The sequence below is a fragment of the Plectropomus leopardus genome, chromosome 21 (genome assembly GCF_026936395.1).
Source record: "Plectropomus leopardus strain MGB_pleo_1.0 chromosome 21, ASM2693639v1, whole genome shotgun sequence".
Lineage (NCBI taxonomy): Eukaryota > Metazoa > Chordata > Actinopteri > Perciformes > Serranidae > Plectropomus > Plectropomus leopardus.
This window is the reverse complement of record NC_142196.1, coordinates 8,055,033-8,072,867: the sequence shown is the minus strand read 5'-3', so window position 1 is coordinate 8,072,867 and position 17,835 is coordinate 8,055,033. Positions and strand designations below refer to the sequence as shown.

Genomic DNA, 17,835 nt, shown 5'->3' with positions numbered 1-17,835 from the left:
GACTGAGGCAGTGGTGGACCAGCAGCTCTTGCGTTCTGTTACATAGAATTATTCTTGAATTGATAGACAGAAGTTCATTTTTAGTTCAGTTTCCTATCAGAAAGGGCTGTCTGATTGGAGGGTATTAAGGATATGACTGGAAAATGAGAATTGGATTTTGCTGCACAAGTTCTGTGAGAGTTTGTAAATTGATGGTTTGCTAATGTTTTGCTGTTGTTCATAACAGAACCCTACAAGTTCAACTCATCAAAAATGTTTTCCATTTCTAGATACTTTGTTCACCTGGGGTGCATTCAAGAAAAACTACGTTTTCTTCACAAATTCAATGTAACACAGGGCGAGTTATTGATATACAAATGATAATTGGGGTGGGGTGAAGATTTTTTGAAAACACAATCAGTATGGCAGACGTAAATTATGTTATCAGTGCAGATGCTAATGTTGTAGCAGGAATTTGTGCACTCAAACAGTCTTATGGATTCTTATCATCGAAATTATATTTATAATAGAGAGATAGTCCTCCTTGTCAGATTAGAATTCTGATTGTTTTTTAATCTTACTTGATGATTTTTTTAAAGGTATGGGTCTTTTCAGGTTAAGTGGCTGTTATAAAAGCACAAGAAAATAATAATAAAATGAATGACAACGTACTAAGGTTATAGATGCCAACCAGTGAATTCATACCATACATTTAGTTAGAATAGTCTGTATAATTGTCAATGGCTAGATGATTTACTTTGAGATTCACTGCTTCCTCTACTGCCAATATTCTAACAGATTGTATTAACTTCAGTCATTTACGCTATACTTTCACCTCTTTTTGAAATATCATATGATCTAGGTAGTAGAGAAAAGAATTTGGTTTTGTTGAAATAGAATGAGTTGTAGGGATGAACATGTGGGATTTGTTGCATAATGGTTCAAGCTTGACTTTTCATACTGCCAGATCCTCGGTAATATGTACTTAACTTACTTATGTTATCCTTACTGCACCTAAAGATAGCTGAATTATTTATTCAAAGTTTCGGTAAAAGAAACTAACACTGCATGTGTGCAGTGTAAGCATGCCCTGGTTAAGCATGTGAAGCACTGACAATCACCACCAATGCGGTTTTTCATGACTTTACGACTATCTGTTGAATACAGTTCAATGCAATGCTTTTCAATATTATGCATGTTACAGCGCCCTCGCCTGGCTACGGTGAGGCACTGCGTCTTGGTCTGCATTCAGCTGAGCTAACATGAGCAGTACCGGGGAGGAGATAATGCAGTGGATTAACGGCAACAGGACAATCAGACATCGAGCTTTATGTGTATAATAACACTGTTTTATGAAGGAGACGGGTACTGGCCTCCTGCGGTAAGTTCACGAAAGTCTTTGTCATCATGCGTCATTTTAGCTTTGTCCATATAGGCTGCCCGTCCTAGCATGCTAGCTACGGTGACGGTAACGTGATAGCCATATGTTGTGGAGCACACGCCAATCACCGTCCAAAAAACTGTCGATTTAGTGTTTGCTTTATGTATTGATGAAAAGATACTTGAAAGAAAGCAAAACAAAACCTCTGTCAAAATTACTGGGGATTTCTACTTGATTCGGCATAAATGTAATATCATAATCAGCCTTAATTTTAACAAAATGTTAGTTAGCCTACATTGTTTGGGCTGGAGTAAATAGTAAGCAGCTGTAGCCAGCCAAGCTAACGTTAGCTAAAACAGTGACTGAAGTTATGTGTTTTGATGACTGGTTTACCTTGCGGTTACTTCCTATATAGTAATAACTATATTACACAAGTTAATTGTGAATTAAAGCCATTGTTGTGCTTGAACCGGAAAGCAGGGCAACGTTTCACCAACTAATGCTAAATTATTAAAGGAAGGACGTGATGTATCGAAAATAGGTGAGATCGCTTGCTATCTTCTCCCTCCATTGTTAATGTGCTCGACTTAAAAAAAGTGACTTAAAATTGTAGAAAAAGCAGGATACTAAGCAGCCAGCATTTTGTTGTCATGCTGGTTCGTGTCCCAGCTCCTGCGTTGTGTTTCTGAAGCTCACTAAAATAGTCAGTCAACAGTGAGTGAGCAGCGTGAGCAATGCATGTCATTACTGTCATCCTGTTAACTCCTGTCTTTGGGCTTCTGTATTGTTTCCATGTGTTTTCTTTTTGTTTTATTTACTGACCTTGATATAACCCTGGATGTCATATTTTAACATCTTATACATACAATGAGTGTATTATTAGCTTGTGATTATGGTTTTTGTTTGTAGACATACAGAGGTACAGGGCTGGCTTCTATAAGGTCCACTGATGCTGAATTTATATGTAGGCCTACATGTCTGACAGGTAGCAGCCGGCCTCTCAGTCTCAGCATAAATCTATTTTAGGCCCTGTTCTTCAATGGAAACCAACATGCATGGTCATCTACCTTTATATGAAATCAGAGTACCATAGCTCTAAAGCTACGTAATTGATGAGATGATCTGGCACTTATTATTTTCGGGCTTTTTCCATCATGAATTTTACACATCATGTTCAAATCCATAAATTATGAATGACATGTGGCTCATGTCAATAATTCATCTGCCCTCACAGTCTGGTACCCTTATATCAGGATAATGACTGCTGACAGATTCTGCGTCATTGGTGTAAGTTTAAAGGCCCAATATCCTGCTCATTTTCAGGTTCATGCTTATATTTTGTGTTTCTACTATAACCTGTTTACGTGTGTTAATATTCAAAAAAACACATTCCTTTTTCTTTCACTGTCTGCTGGAATATGCCTGAATATACCCTCTGTCTAAAATGCAGTTTGAGCATCTGTCTCTTAAAGTCCCTCTCCTGAAAAGCCCAGGCTGCTCTGACTGGTCGGTGTATTTGGATCTTCCACAACTGCACCATTGCTGCAGCCAGGGAAATGACTGTAATAAAATAGTAGCTGCCCTTTTTTTATCTTTAAAGTTAGTTCTGATGGAAATGCATTGTTAGGCAGCAGCTTGAGTCCATGTTTACTTCCTGTCAGCTGATGTTATTCGCATACAAAAACATTCCAGCAGGAATTTCAAAGGGACACATTTATGGCTCATTTATACTTCCTTTATGTACGATAAAAATAGATACATACATTTCAAACGTTGTAAACGTCACTACCCTATTACTTCCATGCAGCCTTTATATTGGCATAAATACAGATGGCACGATATATATATGGCTCTATAGGGCAGAGTCAGAATTTTCACACAACACTAAACACGGAGACGGTGGAGGGGGTCATAATATTGTACCTCTTAACGAAAGCAGCGTTGTCTACAGGGGAGGTCTGTGTGGCTATTATTTACATATAAATGGGAGAGTCTTTTCACTAATCTCACCACTATATATTATTATATCTTACAGATTCATTGCATTCTGCTGTTATTTAATTTTTTTGTGTTCTTGTATGGTCAAATCTCACTCCCAGAATCTCTGGTGGTACTGCTTCATTTTGTCCATGTTCGTCAGAAAATGATCACAAATAGGAGGGATATGTAACAATTATCATGAATAGGCCCTTAGTTTTTTTTGTTTTCTAGTTTCAAATACTTTGAATAGTAAATTTATATTTCAAAGAAATCCTGATGACTATTTGCATTTTTCTGTGGACTGAGTGTTTTGATACTTTCATACTTTTTATGTAGCCCCTTTACCTGCTTTATGTTACAAATGAAATGGAAATCTGACTTTTAACAACATGTGACCTTTAAGGGAAATCTGAGGATCTCATTTGTGCTGCCTGTAGTTGGTGACGCTTATGGTCAGTTTTGATCATGATAAATACAATGCCTGATTATTATTTCCTTTTTTTGACAGAGTCTTCATCAGCGCCTCAGGTTGAGCGTTACTGCTTCACTTCGTCATCACACAGCACCATTGCAGCGAGGCGGTGTCAGTGTGAAGAACCTTGGTGACTACTGCTGTGGCAGGGCAGAAGCACCCAGCTCAGGAAGATGGCATCACCGTTTGTGCCTGTTCCAGTGCCCTTGGACAGAGCGGGAGGTAGCGGCAAGCTCAGGCGGCCACAACGAGCTTCATCACTGGGAAGCGTTTCCAGCACTTCAGCCGGTGAGGACCACGGAAGAGGATGTGGAGGATTAGGCTCCCGGCGCCAATCCCGCTGCATAGACAGAGGCAGCCGGAGCAGGACACCGCCACCCCTTCAGAGCCCTGTGGTGCGGGCCAGGGTGAATGGGACTTTGGAGACCTCAATGGAGTACTCCAGCTGTCCCCGCTCTATATCTGATCCTGCTGGGAGCCAGCAAGGGGAGGAGAGGCCTATTACCCCGACTGTGCTGGGGTATGAGGTCATGGAGGAGAGGGCCAAATTCACGGTATGAAACCAGAATAAAAGGCTTACTATACCAATAGTTTTGAACTTGTGAACCTGTGGTGCAACTCTCCAGCTAAGTGTGCTGATTTAAGCCTAAATGCTATGTTATTTAGCCTATATTGACATGTAGTTTGGCAGGGTGTCAGCCTATTTAGTTTGCCTAGTTAGAGTAACAGAACAACACTTCAGCAAAGGGGATAGACATGATCATTAACCCAAGCACACAGCATGATGTATACCTGAAGTTGAATGCAAACATTTTCTCAGTACACACACATTTATTTCTGTACTTTTGTGGTTGTAAAAGAGGTTTTAAGGCTCTATGTTTTGTCTTATTTCTGCTGCAGGTATTTAAAGTCCTGGTTAGGAAGACTCCAGATGAGAGCTGGGTTGTTTTTAGAAGGTACACAGACTTCTCCAGACTCAACGACAAGGTGTGTTTGGGTGTGTTATGTACAAATGTCTGCATATGCATGCTCTCATCAAAAGTATGGGCTGTCCCAAATCCTATCTGAAACTCTATTTTATGATCATTTGTTTGCAGACACTGTGTTTGACCATCATGCATTCAGCACGCTTTCTTTTGTTTTTGATTGCACTGTGGAAGTGATTAGAGCTACACAAAGAAGGCTTCTGTTCCCAAATATTCAACAGGGCCGAGCCAACTAGGGGAACAGGTCTCTCGTGGTTTCGGGAAGGACAGCTTGGTCACATATTACAAAAGGAAACAATTAATTTTAAGGATAATGGATAGAAAGCTGCAACAAAACCGCAAAGTTTATCTTTGTAAGCCCGCAAAATATTGATTACACCTATAACTAAAATGCACAATATACAAATTCAGACATATTTGCCCCAGACAAGAAAAACAGAAACACAAGAGGTGGGAACACCCTACATTCAACCATTTATGCAGTCTACATATTCAACAAGGAAAAAGGACAGAAAGGGGGGTGTGGACATCCTTTCCTCCATTCCTGTGGCTTTTCCAGTGGGTGCTGCAGTGTTCACACTCACTATGCTTGATGTTTTTTTGCTTTACATACTGTAATTGTAGAGGCCATTCATTTAAATGTATGGTAATATTTTAGCAGTTACAGTCATTTAAGTTGTTTATGGCCAAATATGCACATGTTGTTGAGTTTAACGGCAGCATAGATATCCGGCATAGTCAACACACGATCAGGTTTCCAACATGCAGCACTGCCTCTACACTGCATGGCTGGCACCAAACATAGCTTGTGTAGTAGTTTAGACCTCATCCAACATTGCTGTATTGTACTTTAATGTACATACCTCAGACCAGCAAGTGTGCAAACACAAATCAGCCCACCGCCTGCTGATAAAACTGCCATCAGGGTCTATTATCAATGCAGCATTTCCCCAAAGCTGACTACATGCTGACAAACCTTGCTTTGTCGTAACCTGCATACATCTGTTTTGAGGGTTTATTAAATCACCAAGCAATGTTTACGTTAGGAGTAAAGGCAGATAGGAAGGTTGGCATAAGTAACTTCAGAGGCTCCCATAGAGGCAGTCAGTACGCTAATGGACAGAAGAATTAAGGCAGGAAATGTATGACACAAAAGCATCTGGCAATATTTAGTTATTCCTCTTAAAATGCACATACCATGATTTTAACTTAAAGCACTACCTATAGTGGAAAATAAAGGGATATCCCTGGTTCTTTTAGTTTTCCTGTCAAGCATTCCCCCTATCCACTGAGGAGTCATTTCTAAAACAAGGCTGGGGCTGATACAAGTACTCCTTCTCTTGGCCTAGTTACATCCCTGCATATCAGTAACCTAATATTTCTCTTAAACACTGAATATTGTTCTATCACTGTAACTGTATGAGAAAGATCATGTGATACTCATTCCCTACGCTGTGTGTGTGTGTGTGTGTGTGTGTGTGTGTGTGTGTGTGTGTGTGTGTGTGTGTGTAGTTGAAGGAGATGTTCCCAGGCTTCCGCCTCTCTCTGCCTCCCAAGCGGTGGTTCAAAGATAACTATGACAGCGACTTCCTGGAAGACAGACAGTTGGGGCTGCAGGCATTTTTGCAAAACCTGGTTGCACACAAGGACATTGCCAACTGGTATGAGACATGCTTATGCAGCTTTGTTTTACTGTTTAAATGTTGGAATTAGTTAGCCGTTTTGTGTCAACTATGTGCTTTGCAAAGTGTCCACCTGACAATTAATCATTCCTACTTTATGTTGAGGTACTGTTCATTCGTCTGTCCAAAAACAGCAACCTCTGTTTATTCTTCTTAACAGCCTGGCAGTGAGAGAGTTTCTGTGTCTGGATGACCCACCTGGGCCTTTTGATAGTCTGGAGGAGAGCCGAGTAAGTATGCATAGCATGTTAAAGTATATGCGTTCATGTACTATGTGTGTTTGTGCTGCTACCCAATTCACTTTTCAAGAAGATCTTGTTATTTCAGTATGGCTGGATATTGAACGCTAGGTTTGTTTGATTGAGCCAAGGCTGTGCCCAGTTGAACCCTGCACGATGCATGCCAGGCAGATTTGTGTCTGACTTTATCCTGACTTGCTCAGACGTCATGCACATGTGGTTAATCATAACCTCACGAGACCCAGGCGCCACAGTTTGTCTTCTTCTTAAATAATGTTTTAAAATAGGTGTAAGATTATCTCCTTCCTGGACATTTTTTGAGTATATTTTCTTTTTTCTTAGACTGAAAAAGCTTATTTGTTTGTTATAAGTAGTGAACTCTCCACACTGAAATTTGCCATCAAAATTAACAACATGGATTCAGGCCGAGCTGCAAAGCCAAACACAAGAGCACTGCTGTGTGGCTTAGATTAACACGAAGGCAAGACAATAAAATTGCTAATACAGCTATTTGAATACAATGATTTGTTAACTTAATTTAACTTACTGACTCATCCACGAAATCATTGTTGATTGTGACAAGAGTTTTCATCCCGACGGGTCGGGCTGGGTTCAGGCCAAAAATGTGTGCTGAACGTGCTTGCCTGCCATGGAGCTTGGGGCTGCAGCGCCTCAAGTGTGAACGGTCTGATTGCTCAACACAGATGCCAAAATCAAATTGCCGGTGCTCCATGGAAAATCTGTGCACTTTGCGGCTTTTCCACATCCCTTGTGAACCCATCAATCTCATTGCTGCAGGCAATTAACATGTCTTACTTTCCCTACAGCTGCCCAGTAAAATAGCCTGCCTGACCTGACTTGGGAATGATTTCAGACAGACACTTCAAACCTCAATGTTAAATAACATTTAATTAAAGATGAAAGACATGGACAGAGATTTTTAAAAGGTCTGCATTTAGGTTTATTGCTAAAGTTTCCAGCACCTTTAAATTTAATCCCTGTCTTCTCCTCTAATGACACACACACCTTTATTTCCACTGTCAGCATATGTTTTCTGATCTTCTCTTTGTCCCTGCCTCCCTCCAGGCGTTCTGTGAGACTCTGGAGGAGAGCAACTATCGTCTCCAAAAGGAGCTGGTAGAGAAGCAGAAGGAGATTGCCTCCCTGAAGAGAAGGCTGCAGGAGAAGGAGCAAGCTATCCTGCTACTGGAGAAACATATCAAGTCAGTGGAAAACCACAAACACACACAAAAATGCAAGATGTTGGAAGAAGGATTGCACACTGGTGTCACTAATTACAAACTACAAAATACAGTTACATGCAAGACACATCTGGTTCACACCATGTGCTTGGTCTTAGGCAGAGGACTGTAGTAGCTGCGATCTACATACAAGTTCTAAAACAGCATGAAACGTTGTAACTCAGTAAATGAGAACCACCTGGTTGTTTGTGTGTGTGTGTGTGTGTGTGTGTGTGTGTGTGTGTGTGTGTGTGTGTGTGTGTGTGTGTCTGTCTGTCTGTCTGTGTGTGTCTGTGTCTGTCTGTCTGTCCGTCCGTCCATGCCAGTGGTGAGTGTCTGAGCCCGGAGTCTCTGTGTGGTCTGTCAGCTCAGGGCAGTGAGAGCAGCGCAGATGCAGATGTGGAGTCGTCTGCTGCAGAGGCTGATCAGGATGTGCAGAATGACACTGGGTAATAAGCACACACCACACACGATAGTGACTAAGATGCACCAGTGCAAATGCCACAAATGCAGAGACCAAACACAGCACACGCAGCTATGTGCACTATCAAATAAGCGGGGCTCGACATTAGCACCTTCCGAATGCAGGTTGAGCTTGGCTGTGGCCATTTTGAACACCGCAAATGATACTAAGTGATTTTTTCTTTTTTTTTGCTGCCACATAAACCAAAAGTGAATTTTCCAATGCTACTTCTAATGGTTGTGGGGTCAAAGGCTAAGTGGTGAACGTCAAATGCCTCATCAGTCACTACAAGGCACATTTATGAATTGTATTGGTTACACAAATATAGCCGGTGATGGTTCACATTTCCCTTGTGTTTTACGTGTAAACCTAATGAATTCCACTTGTTTTACTTGTTCTTACCCTGTAAATGAAACCCTGCTATTCCTTAAAATGTGTCCCAATGAAGCCCTCCAGGAATTAAAGGGATTGTTTGCCAATGGAAGCACTTAATGTGAAAGACTTAAAAACCTGAAGGTTTCTCACCAAATATGTTTTATACAAATGTAAAGCATGGGGAAATGAAGGCAGATCTCAACTACAAAACCTGGATCTTCCTTCAGTTGTAGATAAGACTGAGGCTAATTGATTATCTACCACAATGTGGGCTTTTCGTGCATCAGTCTCTACTTCCTAATCAAATTACATGGGAGGAAATTGGCACAAGACTAATTAATTTAAACCCTGTGCTCTATTTCTGCCTATAGTTGGAAAAGGTGTTGTGATTCCTCTAACAAGAGTATCAATACCACAATGGCGAAATACTCCTTTATAAAAGTTCTTCTTTAAAAGTTCTTCATTTAAAAAAGAAAAAAAAATCTTTCACTAAGCATTATACCAGGTTATGTTCAGAAAGACAGGTCCTGTTCTGAGTCTTAATTTTTCATCTCCCAACTGTGTATCACGAACTGATGAAGAATTCAGACTGATGCCTCACACGTTAGGCTACCAGTTCCACCTCTCATTCTAGAAATAAAACCCTAAACTAATCACTTATCTGTTGATTGATCAGTCCTCATCTGCTGACAGCCTCTTTTTTTGCACTGCATTGATTGACTCACTAGAAAATTACAACATTACAACATACAGTACAGAGATGTAATGTGAGTTACCTCATCTTTCCTTTGTCTTTTTTTCATGCAGACGACATTAAATTTAAAAGATTTTTAAAAGTAATCTAATAACTTTGCGGTCTTACAACCTGATATTTTGTAGTCCTTAACACAAGATGAAAACACATCAATCTGGACTGGACAATGCGTAGGAACTTAATCAGATTTCTGTATAAATACATCAGTCTGTGATTTGTCCTTTAAAGTAATTATGTATTGGCATGCACACATGTAAAGATATCAGTGACTTAAAAGTGAAGAGGTGATTACCATTACTAATATTTTGATCATAGGCACATTTGTTAGTGTGCTTTTTGTTATAAAATGTTTTTCTTTCCTTTCTTGTGTTTCTTTGCCCTCACATTTCACAGCAGCGCTGCTCCAATCTGAAAAAAAAGAGCCCCATAACATGTGAGGTACTTTATAAACCAGCTCAGCAGGCTAACACTATGGCAAACTGTCTTTTCATGTTCTTGCTCTCAGTAACATGCACCCCTCTGTTAACTACTGTACTCTGATGGAGGTGTCCTCTTTTTTTTTGGGTATCGGGAAGTTAAAGCATAGCTTCCGTTTATTTTCAAGTCTTAATACAATGCTCACGTGTTATATGTGCAGTTAATTTGCTGCTGTATTTGTTCCTCCTGCCATACTGGCTGTACATATGACAAGTGAGGATTGTATTTAGATTTACTTGAAAATCTATGGAAGCCCATCGGGGACTTAATTAAAATGATTATGTAAACCTGACAATGTAGATCCACAATAAGTGTAATTTTTCACATACATGTTATTTAAGAAAAATTTGAAATTGTTTTCATAAATTGTGTTCTTTTATTTTTTTCAATTGGCAGCTACTAAGGTTCTTGATCACTGACAACACAGACATACTGCATGATATCAGTGTTGTTGTTTTTTGGCTCACAATCCTTGTTAGAAGCATTTATTTAGGACCCAATGCATTCATTTAGGAACCATCTTTTTTTTTTAAATTATAAATACGCAATCTTAATGCCTCATTAGGAAATAGATTATTTTTATTCTGCATCTGCACCTTTGTGAAAGCTGTGGATGTAATAATATTTCTTGAAGTTATTTGTCTATATAAAAATGTTATCAATACAACCTTTACCATTTTGATATTGTCCACTGTACACTATGTTAAATCTTAAAAAATGAAATATTGAATGTTGTTTTCTTTTTTAAATTGTGAGAGGTATGCATTTTTATTTGTCTTAAATATCACTTGCATCAATGGACAACATATGAATTTTGTCCACTGTACGGTGGGGTAAAACTTAATTTTCATTTTTTTACGGTCATAGACTGCCATACAATTATGTGAAAATTAGATTACTGCATTTTATTTTTATTTTTACTCAAATAATACATACACATGTGGAAAATTATACTGCTATTGTGGAATTGCATTTTGATTTTCAAGTTTACATTATCATTTAAATAAGGTACCTGTGGGCTTCCATAAAATCCAAACCTTTTATGTGCCTGCAGTCGGGATGTTTATCAAGGTTGGGGTCAGTTCATTTTCGGTGCACCTAATTCACCTCATTGGTCAGTGTTTCTGGGTCCTGCACATCTGCGCTCTCTGCTTCTTTGCTGCATCATTGCAGCCAGCAATGACTGTAACAGCACTGTAGTGGCAGCTTCTTCCTTTGCACAGTATAGTTGTGACATCACAACTTCACAGATGTCCTGACGGCGTGTTTAGGAGCACAGTTTCTAAAGATGGACTGTGTGCACTCCTCTGTGGAATGAGCGTTTTGATACTTTCATAGTGTTTATATAACACATATACTTGCTTAATTATAAGTAAAGATAGGGAAATCTGACTTTTACAATGCGGGGACTCCAGTGGCCACCACTTTGTTTTTTCCCACAAACGTAAGTAGGTTAAGTATAAAATAATTTTTACTCTTTTCAAAATCATGGTCCTGAAAATGATTTGTCCCCAACCATGATGTGTATTCATTGTACTCCGTAGTTCTGTGCTCTGTAAACCTGTTGGCTGTGTCACACTGCTCCCCTGCATCATATGTGACTAACGTGCTGTTAGCGTCGCTCTTTCACGTGGTGATGTGTGCTCACGACGTGGGCTTTGTAGGTTTGTTGGATTTCAGGTCTTCCTCTTTTCTCTCCCCATGTTGCACCTTGACACACAAGTAGAATCCCTTTATTAAATCAGCCTGTGTAAAACAGAAAACTAGCCTGAAAATATAATCTAAAGCAGTAAATGACAAAAAAAATGTAATTTATCTGACAAATGATCATTTAATTTCCCGATGTGTTACAGCAGTTTCTTCTCCTCTAGCTTGTAGTAATAAAGATTTGGATCTGAACTAGTCATAAGTAGCGTCGATTCCTCGCAAACATTTCTCCATGATCTGTCATGCAGTGTGAGATGGGAGAGAGTCAGAGGTCAAATCTGTCTTCCTGCTGTGTTTCCAGTGAATCTGTTAGTGTAACTTTTTTGGTGTTGGCGTATTAATAACAAACAGTATCTCTCCTCTTACAAGGACGGCTCACAAGTTGGCCTATATCTCTTTTCTGCTGTACGTTTCCTCTTGGATCCTCTCAGTCTGTTTGACTTTGTGTTGTCTGATGTTCAGCTTTCACTTTGCATTTAATCTGAGTTGAATGAGTCCAAATGCTGAATTTGTTTCCTCTGCTGTGACCTCCCTCTCTCCAGTGGCAGGTGTGAAGTCCAACCGGTGCGATCCTCTGCTTGTTGGTGTGGGCCGTCGCTCAGCTCCTCGCCTCCGGTCATACAGGTCACTCAGCTTTACCACCAGAAGCTGGAACAATAACAGTGGTCCTCTAGTCCTCCTCTTCTTCCATCCCCCATGTCCTCAGTCTCCTGCTCTTCTAGACCACCCCCTCCCCCTTCTGTTGTGTTTATTCCAGCACTATTTGTTTGTTTTTTCTGACTTCTCTTTTACCATTCCCTCCTCCCGACCACAATTCCCCTTTTACACCTTCCAGATTGTAGCCGCTGTTTCACCTTCCAGTGTTGGAGTTGGATGTGAGGCAGCCTTTATCTCAAGATCTGTACATAAGTTAAAAGGGAATAGTTGATACTGCAACAGCCTGTTTCACTTATATTCCCCCTTTACAAACGGGTCATCGGATATTTAAGGACTTCTCTCTGACCTTCTGCAACTGTTTCTGGAATTACATGGCTACACTCCTTAAAACCTCAAAGTTGAAGTTGTCTTAAACTGTGTGGGGATTCTCAGTCCTACTCGTTCACTTTTGAACTTCACACCGCGGCCGCAAATTTGGATCAGTTTGATCCTGTGGACACCAAGCCAAAGTTTGGCTTCTTGACCAAAAAAAAAAAAAGAAAGACTTTTACAACTGTGACAATCTACAGCTAACCATCATCTCATCAGTTACGGCAGACGTGCATCGCCATATGGCTCTTTACTTTTGACAACAGGCCATCGTCTCTAACCAGAGAAACAACACCCCCATGTAGTTATAGAAAAAAAAGGGAAAAAAATGTGGATGAATTAAATGCCTCAGAACTTACATTGGTAACCAGGTGGGTATCACAGAGGAATGCTAACTTTGTGTTTGCAGGTACTTCCATGTCGTTGCTTAGAACTGCCATTGACTCTCATAGCGGCAGAACCTGAGAAACTTCATTGTCTTTGCACTTTTAGTCAAATTCCGTTTGCATCTTGAAGTCTAGATTCCCTAATGCTTTAGTGCCATAAGTGGTGAAGTCCTGCAAGAGACAACTAAATCTGTAATGTGTGAGAGAGCCAAGAAAAGGTGCCCTAATTGTTACTTTTTTAGGAATGTAATCATTTCCCTGAGACATGCATCAGCTTGCTTTTAGACATTGACTATGCCAGTCCATAAATATTTACAACACTTAACCTCTTCTGGCACCTTGCCTGTTTATATGGGAGTGTAGACTGGGCCTGGACTTGTATCAGTTTCCTCAAGGTCTGTCAATATAGTGTAACTTGATGTGGGTATAATTAAAGGATCAGTTCACCCATTTAACAAAAAATATATATAATATATAATATATTTTTCAACCTAGACCTAGTAGTGAGTGGACATGTAAATAGTTCAGATTATATGAAAAGATGGATGATGGTCATATACGCGTCCGACCAATCGCCATTGGATCAGAGAACTTCCATTGGCTCACATGGCTGTCAATCATGACATCAGTCCCCTCTTCATAGCATCAAATAATCAATTAAAAACAAACTTATGAGAAAAATGTACACTTGAGCAAACATCAGGGTGATGAGAAATACTCAAAATGACATAAACCATCTTTGCAAAAAATTAATTTGATGTGTACTTTGAGTTTTTAATTTGGCCCATGTCCTGTTTGCTAACATGGAGGGGGAGGGGTTTATGACCTATACTACAGCCAGCCACCAGGGGGCACTCAAGATGTTGGCCTTTTAGAAGCTTTTATGTCATCCATCCTTCTCTGCAGTCGTTGATATCAACTCACACTGTCTTGATACATTGTAGGAGGATGGAATTTTGTTTCTGGAAAATAGCATGAAAAACTCACCGGTAATCCGCGGATAATCCACAGACAAGACAGACAGGTTTGAAGCAGACATTAAAAAGCCTGATATCTCAAAAAAGGCAAATAAAACCTAAATAATCTGCAGTGCTAGATGTCAGCAAGAGAAGGCAAGAATGTTCTTTTGTTGTTTGGGTGAACTGACCTGTTATGATCATTCATTTATTTTAAGATGGACCTCAGCTTTAGTCAAGGAGAGCAGAAAGAAGCCCCGTCCTATATCACAGTGGTGCTAATTTTCCTTTAATAAATCTCTGAGAGACTAATGAGCCACAAATCTGAAAGCTTCATTTTAACAACACTTAAGTTCACTTTTAAGAGATCAAGGAACAAGAACACCATCTGCGCACTTTAGGAAAAACTGGGTGACGTAAGTGACTGATAGACACTCTCCAGACTGTTACCAGGCCTACACATCATCCCCAAAAGCCATATTTTTAAACCTCAATAACACTTGAGCAGCAGAGGTTTTACGTGTGTTGTTTTCACTCTTTAACGAAGGGTTAGTGAAAGGTTTCATAACATCAAACGCTGAATTCTCTCAAATTAGGCCTGTGAAAGGTCATGTGATGCACTTTATGGATGAATGGCAACCCATAATGTTTGCTAGGATATGGTTTTTACTACATATGTTGGAGACAGAAACGTGCCTTTTATACCACTGAATCTGTCTTGATTCCCAACTGGAACTAATGTGTTAATATGTGTTTTTATATATATATATATATATATATATATATATATATATATATATATATATATATATATATATATATATATGGAGTTTGCTAATGTTTTGTTCTACTGTAAAGTTTCTTCACGCATAACTCTAAGTGCCTTAAACATCTTTCACCTTCCTTTTCTTTTGATGTGTTTATAGCTTTATAGATTTGTGTTGAATATAGAACAATTTCACTTTGTTCCTCTGATGGAAATAATCTTTTAAATGTGTGATATGTGTATGTTGTTGCTTGGAATAGACTGAACCGACGTGGTTTTGTAACATGACATGAATTAATATGGAGCTCACATATACACCTGTAGTTGCACTATAAAAGACTCGTATGATTAACATTTGGTATCACTATTAATAACCTGGATTTAAAGGGATAATTCACAGAGAGACCTGGTCTGAAATGAATACTGTAGATACAATAACACAGGCTATGAGATGTTTATCAGAAAGAAGTTTTTATGTCACACACAATAAAACATGGAATGATCTATTGAACACACGTATATGTTTCCTCACATTTTAAGGCTTTGCTGTCATGAAATCAGATGGTTGGCTGGATGCTTTCAAAAATGTAATAAATTCTTATCACGGAAAAATTCTCTTTCTTTACCAGCGTAGTATCTTTTCAGCTGTAACCCCCCAAGCACAACATAAATAGAGGAGCGGTTTCCCTAGAGAGATTGGACTCCATGCACACTGTTAGGAGCAGTAAAAACTCACAGTACCCCAGGGTACCCCTTGCCTTACAAGCAGAGTTTAACTTTTCACATATTTGATTTTAAAACTCATCTTGCTTTTCATGGGGTTTTCCATTCAGAGGTTATGTTTTTTTATGGCCTTACAGTGGTATAATGGATGATCAGGAAAGCAGTTACCTAATTTATCGTATCACTAATAAAGATATTTGTGGCCCCGTGCGTTTCTTTTTAGGGAATTTGGTTTAAAATTAGGTGATGGGACAATGTATGCAGAATCACAGCAATAGCACCACTGCTGTCATTAGTATGACACTTTGTTTTTTTGGATAACCTTGTAAATGCAGAGTTCATATTTTAATGGATTAATGTTTCAGAAAGAAGTTAATTGAATGTTTGGCAAAATTGTTTCATTCATTTTGTACATCCAACATTTTGAAGAGTACAGGAAAAAGTTACATTCTCAAAGTTATTGTTAAGATATGGTTAGCTGCACAGTACCTTAATATATATATCCTTTAGTCTTTTTGACACGCCATGCTGTTTCCCTAGAATTGGTTGCCGAATTCTACCCAGTTGACAGACTACTCAACTCTTGAACTGCAACCAAATTTAGATAATAGGAACACACATTCAGTTTTAACAATGCTGTAAAATGTAAGGATGCTATGCTTATAGGTGTTAAAGAATTATGATAAATATAGGTTATAACTCAGCAGTTGTGAGTGGTGCTTGGCCAAGCACATTCAGTGCCCTAAGCAAGCTTTCCAAGTAGTTTATAGTTCACTCAACAATGATTCTAAAGAACTAAACTTTGCAGTCGGATCCCTGTTTCATGTACTATGCACTTAAAGTTCTTGCAAATTATAACTATCTTCAATAGTCGACTTCCGTCACATCAGAGTTCCTATTGGAAGTATGTGCTCAAATAAAAAAAAAACCTTCTGGGGTTATATATTTTACCTGAAAATCCAACCCACCTAAATCACACAAATCTGAAAAAAGATGGAAAAAAAAACTTGCACAGAAATAACTTTATTGTGATTTTACTGAAGAAGTGGAAACTTATGGTAAATGTTTGGTGTGAACTTGCATAGATTTGCATATAGATGTTTGTAAAGTGAAATTACATAGTTACCCGTGTCAACAACACTGCCAGTAAATAGTCAGTGCCATTAAGTAGAATGGAAGCCAGCTCGCTACTTGAAAGTAAAATTATACAATCTCAAAAATGGTGAACCACACTTAACAGGGCTGCAAACCCCAGAAAGAGGGGTTTGCAGTGTAATAATGTCTTTTGCAAATCCAGTGTTTGATGTAGCCTAGTTAAATGTGGTTCAACAATTGTTAATCTGTCAATCTAGATGCTTCATCTTTGCTGAAAGTGATGTTAATGCCTAACAGACAGGGTTTTTGCTTGTATAGGCTGTGATTTAAAGAGCTTTCTCCAGCAGCTAACACATAGACCCTTCTTTGCTCTTCTGCAGCCTTCACCCTGCTGACTAACATTCAAAAGACACAATAAGTAATCACTTTAATTCTTCTAGTTGTGTGATTCTTTTTAATTCAGCAGTTGTTGAAAGTAGGAAATATATATGTATAATATAATAATGCAGCAAATATACCTTTACCTCCTATGGTAGAATTTATGTGACATGAAAGAATGTAGGATTTGTTTTCATGTTCATTTTTGGTTTGGTATTTTGACAGATTTCAGAGTCCTTCTTTATGTGAGGAGGCTCTGGTTGTCTGGAGGTCAAGATGTGATGAAGACCTTGTAGATGTTCCTGATGTACTAGATATTCTCGTAAATATCAAGGGTAACACTAAAATCAAAGAACATACAAGAGAGGGCATTGGGGGCAGTAAGAGTTTCCCAATCCTCTGGTCTTGTAGCAGGGGTATATGTGATGGCTGCTAATGTTTGTGTGCATTTTAGGGTGAAACAAAATAACACTGAATACAACTAAGGAGTCTCTGGGGGGAGACAGCACTAAGTGGACTGGAATAGCTGAGCTTTATCAGCCTTGAAACATTGAAACCAGGTGCTCACATTAAATCTTTATGAAGCACATTTCAGGACCCGGGCAGCCCTGTGCACGCACATGGGTCCACAGGGGTCCAGTCCCATACTAAACTTCCTCAGTTGTGAGCTAATAGGCTCAATGGCGGCACCATAGCAACCGGTCTAAAATTTTGAAAATTCCTAACAAATCAACCAAAATCTAAGCCTTAGTGATCAATGTGTAGTTGA

At 39.2% G+C, this 17,835-nt stretch overlaps 1 protein-coding gene across 5 annotated transcripts; it reads left to right on the top strand.

The window, feature by feature from the left end:
* Positions 1–1,208: 1,208 nt before the first annotated feature.
* Positions 1,209–15,482, top strand: snx16 (sorting nexin 16). Of its 5 annotated transcripts, XR_015775385.1 has the most exons (10): positions 1,209–1,360; positions 3,849–4,366; positions 4,713–4,799; positions 6,311–6,459; positions 6,641–6,710; positions 7,806–7,942; positions 8,287–8,409; positions 9,946–9,990; positions 12,106–12,141; positions 12,279–12,408. XR_015775385.1 is itself a non-coding variant. In XM_042510435.2 (9 exons), the coding sequence occupies exons 2-8, from the start codon at positions 3,986–3,988 to the stop codon at positions 9,962–9,964; spliced, it is 966 nt and encodes a 321-aa protein (XP_042366369.1). In that variant the 5' UTR covers positions 1,209–1,360; positions 3,849–3,985; the 3' UTR covers positions 9,965–9,985; positions 12,279–15,482. The 5 variants fall into 5 exon arrangements, 4 of the variants coding, with proteins under 4 accessions (XP_042366369.1, XP_042366370.1, XP_087928247.1 ...); XM_042510435.2 differs by lacking the exon at positions 12,106–12,141 and having other exon boundaries at positions 9,946–9,985; positions 12,279–15,482; XM_042510436.2 differs by lacking the exon at positions 12,106–12,141 and having other exon boundaries at positions 12,279–15,482.
* The last annotated feature ends 2,353 nt before the right edge of the window (positions 15,483–17,835 follow it).